The sequence below is a fragment of the Episyrphus balteatus genome, chromosome 1 (genome assembly GCF_945859705.1).
Source record: "Episyrphus balteatus chromosome 1, idEpiBalt1.1, whole genome shotgun sequence".
Lineage (NCBI taxonomy): Eukaryota > Metazoa > Arthropoda > Insecta > Diptera > Syrphidae > Episyrphus > Episyrphus balteatus.
In genome coordinates, this window is record NC_079134.1 from 13,509,013 (window position 1) to 13,518,924 (window position 9,912).

The window sequence follows — 9,912 nt, forward strand, 5'->3', positions numbered from 1 at the left end:
AAAAACAAGGTTTTACTCTTTAAAACATTTAGTTTTCCTTTCCTTTACAAACTTTCAACGTTTAAAGACCTCATTCAGCATGAAGGCTTTTAATTCCATTAAGACTCATCCACAATGAGGATTTTCATTATGAAGTTTCATCCGAAATAAGATCTTGCTTACACACTTTCTACACCATTTGGACCTTTCTCCAGCATGAAGACTTTAAATTCCCTGAAGTCTCCTCCGCAATTAGGATTTCCTACATGAAGTCTTATACGAAATGAGGTCTTGCTGACATTCTTTCTAAAACATTAAGACGTCATTCAGCATGAAGACTTTTTATTTCATGAAGTCTCATCTCTAATGAAAATATTCTTCATGAAGTCTCATTCAAAATTAAGGTCTTGCTTACACGCTTTTTAAACCATTAAAACCTCATTCAGCATGAAGTCTTTTAATTCCATTAATTCTTATCTGCAATGAGGATTTTCATTATGAAGTTTCATCCGAAATGAGGGCTTGCTTACATACTTTCTACATCATTAAAACCTCATTCAGCATGAAACTTTTCATTCTATATAGTCGTATCTGTTATGAGGGTTTGCTTAAAATTTTGTTTGCTACATAAGGTTCCAATTCAGCATATTACACCCTGCTTTTGCATTACGTCACACTTTTTACTTCATAAAGTGCAATCATCGAAAACTCAGAATTTTGGATGTCCGCAATTCAGCAAGTATCCAATACTCTCTTTTACAGTAAAAAAAAACTCCATCGACCCTGATGAAAACTTTTAAAAAATCACACTAATCGAAAAATTGCATGCTCTTAAACCTCACCTTGTCTTAATATATCTATTCCCCAAAAGGGATCAACAAAATAATAAATTTAATGGACCACATTAACCTTCACATTATACCGACCGACACAACCAAAATATTCCACAGAATCTGTTTTAAGCCAAAAACCCAACAATCCGTAAACTCATCATATTGATGTGCTTCCGATTTTATTCAACCACATCCAAGGTGAAACCCCTTTAACCATCAAAGATTATATAATCACAACAACGAGCAAAGCAGCACCACTTGAATTTGTAGGTATATAACAAATCAATCCCTTCCATTTGGCAGTGACGCCCATCATCCATTACCTTGCCACCCCATCCAGCTCAATGTGATGAAGAATTCCAAAGAAAATGAATGAACAGAAACGAAGGAATAAGAAACGAATACGAGAAGAACCTCTCTGGTGCCCTGTTTCGTGCCGCTCTGTTGCCACCTTCTAAGCTCGATGGATGGTCCTATGTTACTGTGCATTCACGAAAAAACCGACAGCATCAGAAGGACGTCAACGACGACGAAGATGATGTCGACTTCGTTGAACAACGAAAGAACCAAAGAACCGACACGATGATGATGACGAGGACAACGACGACGAAAGAAAGAACGAACGAAAACGACGACGAAAACGAAAACGAAGCCTTGAAGGACGAGGTATCTTAACCCAAATTGAGACATCTATTCAGAAAGCAATTTGCAAAATGAAGTAGTTCCCTGCTGCCAGAGCTAAACATGAATGAAGAAGTTTCGTGCGGAACCATCCTCATTCTTCATCGCATATCCTTCTCGCCCACAGCCACCACCCCCTTTCCACACCTCGCAGCCAGTCGACCTGAATTCAGAATTACTCTTTTGTAAATAAATATGAGCACATCACATACCAACCATCCACTCCCCCTCCCCCCCCCCTGCCCCTTCCATTTCTTAACATAAAATTACAACTTAGCACTATTTTTGTTAGAGGCGAGTATAATATGGATCCTTCGTCTTATACGAAACATCCTTCAACATTCCACAGAAAAAAAAAAAAACATTAGAATTGAATACTCTGCTCGGAAATAATGTTGTGTGTCTGAATACACTCATTTTTATCCCGACTACGACATGGAGGCAATTGAGTGATTTAGTGTATTTCCACTTGAAACCATTTCAACCGTATCGTAAGCGGAAATAATTTCCTGCTCAAGGACATCATCACATCACAACAGGCAGGAATGGTCACAAGGGGGCGTGGTGGTGGTGTTTGTTGTGAAGTGAGAAAAGCCTTTCCCAGCTGCTGGATGGTGCATTTACATTTCAATTTTCATTCATTTATTTGCTGTGGAATGCATCAAGGACTCTCTTCTTCAATCTTGTCTCGTGTTGAGAGCGCTCACGCTCATTGAGCAACAAACAAGCACTATTATCATCCATTTAATCGACATCGAGTAGGATCTATCTATGCTCTTCGTCCTTTTCAGATGAATAATTTCAAGTCTTTTTTTGCTTCCCTTTCAATTGATGAAAGGAAATTTTGGCAGTTTTGTATACCCTTTTCCCCTCAAATACCTACTGAAAAAAAAAACAGAGAATATTCAAGTTCATTCGTCGTCGTCGTCCTTTTTAGCAAAGGAAACAAATTCCATTAAACGATAATTTGTATTAAGGACACGTTTCAAGTGTTAACCATCTAGCAAAGGATTAGGGACGAACTTCATTATTTTAACTGTCATGACGAAATTTTCTATTTTTTTTTTGTCTGTGTATTTTTGTTGCTACTTTCGTCTTCATATCTGGTCGTGACACTGTCAGTGTTTTTAGATTAAATTATTGATAAGAACGGAAGATGGCTTGACAAAAGTCGTGACAGTATAGATGTTTATTTACACTTGGAGAAAAAAATATTTTAACTGAAAATAATAGAAATAAAAGACTGTGGAACGTATTCATTTTCCATCTAGATTCACAAACAAAGTAGATTAAAAATGACTTTTATACTCTTTCGAGAAAAATTAATGTGGAACGTATTCTTCTACCACACTTCACTCCTGACTTGCCAAATGTTAACAAGGTTTTCCTCAATTCAACGGCCTGCTTCTGAAAAGTAAGTTTTTTGTAAACAAATCAGCAAAAACACTCACCAAAAGCCTAAAAATACTGTGGAACGTATTCATTTTTCATCTTGTTCCACAAGCAAAGTAGATTAGAAATGACTTTTTATACTCTTTCGGCATCTTTCCAAAGAAAAATAAAACGATTTTTGTAAAAAAAAATTGATACTACACGCGAAAAATTGATGTGGAACGTATTCTTCTATCACTTTATTATACTTGGAAAAGGTTAACAAGTTATTCAATTTAACGGCCTACTTCTAAAAAAGTAATTTTTTTGTAAGCAAATCAACAAAAACACTTAGCAAAAGCTTTAAAATATTGTGGTACGTATTCACTTATAAGGAAATTTAATTCTGCTGTAGGAAAGAAAATGTGGAACGTATACTTCTACCATTTCACTCTAGGCTTGCTAAAAGTTAACAGAGTTTTAGTCTATGCTTCTGCTCATGAAAAGTCTGCCTTTTTCTGTATAAAGTTCGACTGATATACGTAACAACAAACCAACAAATTATTGTGGAACGTATTCACTTTGTATTTTAATTCAAAGTTTAAACAACAGGTGAGTTTTTATTTTCTCTCTTTTATAAAAGGAAATTTAATTCATGCAAAATTTTAAAATACATTGAAGCAAGGAAAGGAAATAATAGTGAAACGTATCTTGTTTTTATTCACGTTCCACAACTTGTAATTCTAATCTAAATGTATTTTATTCACAAGAAATTTATTTTTTGTCTTTTCTCCAATAATATTGTGGAACATAGTCAATTTTAAATATATTTTTTTCCAAGTGTATCTTTATGCATGTGTATGAAAAAGATTCTCTATCTATGTGGATAATATCTTTTTATTCGTTTTAATTATGACAAACGATTTTTGGTTATCTCAAATGATGGACGGGATGTTAGATTATATAGAATAGAGATGAATGAGGTTAAGAAGATGATGAAGAAAATTTTCGGTTACTTTATGTGTGCACAAAGAAAAGAAGATTGACAATGAACTTCATAAGAATATTAGTGCTTAGTTAGGATTAAGGCTACCAGGGGAAGGAGGATGAGAAAGAAGAAAAGTCCTTATTAAAGGCCAAACGATGGTCCTTATGAATTGGACAACAGGGGATTCTTCATCATCTTAATAAAGGTACTCAGGTCTTAGTCTCACTTTGACTTTTTTGAAAATTATTAGGAATTAAGGTATGATTACATAGCAATTTAATGTTATGACGAAACATGTTCTTATGGAAAATGATGAAAGACTTTTGGGGGCTAAGTCATTTATCATTTGTGGGACTATGCAATAACGATTTATTTAATGAGACAGGTAAAGTGGCTTGTTTTTTTTTTTTGTTTTGTTAGGGGGGAACAATAATTGGATTTTAAGATTTAAATTCTTAAAAAAATATGGATTTTTGATGAAAGAAATTGCCATAATTTGGTTGATATGCGTCTTTTTGGGGCCAAACTTTGCACAATTTCAAACCCTATTAAATAAAATCAAAACTACTACGAAAGATTAAGACTTTACATATGTATTTATATCTGTATATTTAGTAGAAAAACGGAATAATTTTTTGAATTCAATCATAATTTACAAGAAAAGGCTAAAAAAATTAGATTTCTTCCTTTTCTCATTATATCAATTTTTTTCTATGAAAATTACAAAAAAATTATAGGTAGGTACCAGTAAAAACCTTAATATTTCTTTTAAAGAATAAAATTAGATTTAATTTTATACGTTTTGTAAAAAGATTGAAAACAATCATTTTTTCATGAAAAAGGCAAAAAAAATCAAACTTATTTTTTTTTCCATCACACTTAGATAAATCCATTTTTTAATATAACAAACTATAAAATTGTATATATCATCTGAAAGCTTATTATTTCAGCTTTAATAATATGCTTCTATCATATCTGTACGACTCAAGTCTACAAAAAAAAGTTATTTGTAATCTAGGTCAAAAGAAATAATGTGTTTAAAAAAAACATGATTAAACCTTATCTCAAAATTGTGAATAAGGAATTGACTGAAATTTTGTACACATAGAGTCCTATCTTTTATTTATCTACAGTATATATTTCATTAAATTTTTGTATTTAAGAAAAAAAGAAATGAAAAATGGTTAAAAATGGTCAAAAAATTTTGAGCAAAAAACTTGCTTTTTCCGTTATTTTGTCAAAAATTATTTTAGAAATTTAATTTTTTGCCCATGCATACGCATAGCCATTACCTATAGGACCAATAAGTTTGAAATTTTCGGAACGCTAAAAAATAGAAAACCATCCAAAAAAAACCCTAAAAATATACCTAGGTGTTTTTCAAAAATTCATATTTCAAAACGCTGCGTTTTTGAAAAAAAAATCGTACCAGAACCCATTTTTTTTTTCACAATCTTGTTTGAATTGGACATTTATACATAATATTCAGCTTGTAAATATCCTTCGAACTCATTCCCCTCCTCTGGCCAATTTCTGCATCCTCATCAAGAATTGGAATAATAGTTTTTTCACCATTTTTCGAAAACGCCGTTGGCCCGTAATGCATAACACTGCCATAATCATATTCAATACCAAAATCATCAACAACTGACGAATTGTAAATATTAAAATTATGTTCCATTCCAGATTGAATATTTTCAAATGCAATTTTCACAAATTCATCACGATCTGAGGCACTTTGTTGATGATAGAATCCTAGAGAGTGTAAAAATTCATGAACAATCGTTGCCAATCGGAAGCATCCTTTATCCAATTCGTAATTTTGGAAATTCACATTTTGTTTTCCATTTTGGAATCCTACAGCCGAATGACAACCTGTTGGCTGACTTGTAATTTCAATAAAAGTTTTTATTGTCTCATTGGCAGGAATAAATCGAATGCAAGATGCTTCTTCGAGAATTTGCATTCCACGAAGGACGTGATTTTTATGAGGTCCATCTAAATTTTCGAAAATAAAATTGATCATATTCATTTCTTTGATTTTTTTGGTGAAAACCTACCAAATTGTCCTTCAGCAAATTTGTAGTAAACATTTCTATCAGGCCAACGGTATTGATCAGCAATCAAACCATTTCGAGATTTTCCTTCAATTGCCAATTTCTGTTCTTCAGAAAGATCAATATCACCTTCAAAATAATTTCCTTGTTCTGGATCCTTTTCTACAGGAGTCGGATATCCAATTGTTAGACCAAAAATGGTCGCAAAAATCACACACACAATTATCAACTTCATCATTTACGATTAAATCAACTATTCAATACTTTTTGAAATAAGCAATTTTTAATTAATTGCTGATCATTTTATAGAAAATTCTTAGAAAAAAAGCTTTTTTTTTTCATGGCAAAATTAAATAAATGCAAAATTTTATCTTATCAGGAGTTGTAAACTAAGTACTTTACTCATTAAGAACATTCAAGGTTTTGAAAGCAAAATTATAAGGTTTTAAATTATGTTATCAGTAAGATCGTAATAGTTTGTTAAGTAGTCGTGTGTTGTATATCAACTAATTGTGGATTAGGATTTACCTGAGATTAGAAAATATGTCTCACTAAATCTTATCATGGGGATTTTTAATAGTTAATCAAGTATTTTTTTCAAACGGAAATGCTAAGTAAGCATGATTGATAGTAGGTATAACCCAGCTGGTTAATAGTACCTACCTAGAATTAAAAACAAAGTTCAGCTACATAAAATCTTATCTTTAAGAATGATTTATAGCAGCTGTTAATATTGATAAATTTTGTTCACCTCTTTTTTAATAACATGGATTACTTTTTAATTATTATGATTTAAAACTTTCATAATAGTTTAAATAAAATTGTTATCTTAAGAAATTTAGAAAGTGGGAAAGTTTTCGAAAATTATAGAACACAAATAAGAGCCATGAAACGCCCTCAGCAGCTATTAAGCTCAGCCAATTCAGACTCACATTGAAGCTCTTGAATTATGCTGGAATTATTTTGAATGAGAAATCTAGTCTTCCATCTTAGAGAAGAGAGTGATTTTTGAATCACAAGTATAACAACTGTGCCTGTGATTTAGATGTGTGATAAAATTAAAGTATGAAGTTCTAAAAAAATCACAGCATTTGAATACAATTAAATTCACGTAAAAAAACATTTTTAACGTCCTTATTTTTAAAAATTTCGGTCTCTTTACCGAAGAAATCTTTGATTTTTTTGGAACGACCAGTGATTTCACCGAGGAAACCGGTGGTTATACCGTTACAAAAGGTTTTCGTAATTTAAGTCACACAGTACACCTACACACCCAAAGTTAAACGATGTGACTTTTTGAAAAGTTTGGAAATCTCACAGAAACTCGAAACCAATGGACTCTTGATTTTATCAGGGAAACCGTAATTTAAATAGATCAATGTGCGATTTCACTGGATCACTGTTACTTTTTCTAGCACATTCTTGATTTTACTGGGGAAATGTGTTATTTAATTGGAACTGTAATTTTACAAAGAAAAAACTTAATTTACCTGAGCTATCCGTATTTTTATTTTCAATCAGGGAGTCGTGATTTTTACTTGCGATATAGGTACTATATATCAAGTTATGCATTCCTATTCTACTCCATGAAAATTTTTTTGTTTGAAAATCATTACACTGTGCAAGTCGAAATCTTTGACAAGTGCGCTGTTGACTGTTTCCCTGTTTTTCGATTTATCGGTACGACTTCGAACAAAATTTTTTTCGGAAGTTTTTGTCAATAATTTTAAGCATTTTGCCCGGTTTAAAGTCATTTTTCTTGTTTATATTGCTATTTTTTCTGCTCAAACGGTATTTACTACCAGCATAAATTACTGGCTTTGTGAAAATGTATATCTTAGTAACGAATGTGTTGCCGTTGTGTTTTAATACATCTTTTTTTTACATTTGAAGCCGTTTTGTGAGAAAATTGCTACTACCGCCTAAACGATTTAATCTTATTTTTCACTCCCATATAATTTTTTTCTGTAAATAATCTAAATAATCCTTTTACATCATTTTATATATGAAATTAAAAAAAAAAGTTTTGAAAAAAATTTATTTTTAGTTTAAAAAAAAAAACGGCAACACCGGCAATTTTTAACACATAGATTTAAAAGAATTTTTCATTGCCGACGTTTAAAAACAGAAATTATCAAAATTGGATCTGTAATTTGCATAAGTTACTCCACTAAAACATAACAAAACGATAACAATGCAAAAAAAATCCAAATTTTTTGAATTTTTTCAACACAAACTTGCTAAATTGTTAAATAAATTGCATAAAATTGTTAATTAATTTAATCCAATTTTCTCCGAAGAATTAATTTTTTTTTGAAAAACCAATTTTTCGAAAAACGGGAAATTAATTATTTTTGAAATTTTTGTTTTAGATATTGATTAGTGATTTCTACAAAATGACATACCAACTTTATTTTTAAACTTTTTTTTTACAAAAAATCAAAGTATAAAAAAATAGTTTTTTAAAAATCGGCTCTAACGATTTTGAATTTTTTTTTTTCTAAAAACGCATTTTAAAAATTAAATTGCATACTTGTTTTGGAGGGCAATTTGATTTCAGATGTTGTGTTATTATTTTGAAAAACGATTTTTATGTTTTTATTTTTATATACCTACCTACAATAATTAAATTTACTAAATTTCTATTAAAAATGTCCTAAAAGTTCTAGCTACTTCTTTTTGGAGCTACCAGTAAATTAATCATGGAAAAACGAGATGCAAACATCGAAATCGTTGATTTCACTGAAACAACTCGTGAATAGAGAGCATTAAATTTACCGATCAATTTAAGATGTTACCATGAAAACCATGAGTTTATATTAATAATTACGGATTTTATCGAAGTGAGGCATGGTTAGTTACTGAAAAGTTCTAGGGTTAAATCAAGGCAAGTCATGATCTTTTCTAAAGCAACCGTAATTAAACGAAGGGATACGTTAATTTTACTAGAAAAAAAACCTGCAACTTTAAAGCAAAAAAGACATAGAAACGAAAAATCCAAAAAAAACCTTGCATAATCTAACTAGGGAGCATTGTAGTGCAATCGAAAACGATGTTGACGATTTAAAAAAATCGTTTCTGGAATCACAATAATAGCGATGATTAAACCAATCTCGCACTATTCAACGTTGATTTGAAGGAAGTCAAAGCCAAACCAAAATGCAATAAAACAACTGCAGCCAACCTCCTCACAGCAAAGCTATTAAACGCAGCAGACAATGAGCTGGCTGGTATACAGCAACTCACCTGCTGAATTTGGTCAGAGAAAAGCAATTCCGCTGAATGAAAACTCAACATTGTCTGAAAATGAGTTTCCATCGACAAAATCTTGGGAATCAAGCGTATTCCCATTTGCGGAGATGGTCTACGTGATCTTCTCCGAAAAGGCAGTAAACTAATTCAACTACTTCACAAAAATGCACTCAAGTTGGTCTTTGTTTACCAAAAAAAAAGGTTTTAAGAAAACCAATATCTGAATCTGCAAATACAAAACTTTGCATTTGATGTTTTCATTTTTTAAGGGGGGTTTGTATTTAATCATTGCGTAGGGGTCATCCTTGACACCCACCCTTAGTGTCTTTGGTTGAGTTCGTGTTTCAAGCTAACATTTTATTGGATCTTGGACGGTACCATGATTCAGCCTGTTTGGCTGTTGCAATCATCAATGATCTTCTGCTGCTAATAATTATGGCCCTTCATATTTTCCTAATAAACTTTTCAAGTTATTGCCTTGGCAGAAATATTCTAGGAGAGCTTTCGGAATTGAATCTTGAATATTTGCTTAAAAAACGGTTTTTGGTTCCAACTGGTGGGCTGAGGTAGCATTTTTTTTATCGAAAAGTTCTAAGTTTCATTGTCGTTCACATTAAACCATAGAATTCAATCAAATAATACAAAAGAACGATAGTTTTTTAAGTTATTTACTTTATTGAAACTTGCAAAAAAAATTCAATCATCAAACAAAAAAACAAACATCCTTTTTGGTTTTTGGTTTTAACGCTTT

At 31.5% G+C, this 9,912-nt stretch overlaps 1 protein-coding gene across 1 annotated transcript; it reads right to left on the reverse strand.

The window, feature by feature from the left end:
- Window positions 1–5,218: 5,218 nt before the first annotated feature.
- LOC129905345 (seminal metalloprotease 1-like) lies at window positions 5,219–6,193 on the reverse strand. The gene is made up of 2 exons (XM_055980817.1): window positions 5,913–6,193; window positions 5,219–5,850 (listed from the first exon to the last, which is right to left on the reverse strand). Exons 1-2 carry the CDS (start codon window positions 6,145–6,147, stop codon window positions 5,300–5,302), a joined length of 786 nt encoding a protein of 261 aa, XP_055836792.1. The 5' UTR covers window positions 6,148–6,193; the 3' UTR covers window positions 5,219–5,299.
- Between the last annotated feature and the right edge of the window lie 3,719 nt (window positions 6,194–9,912).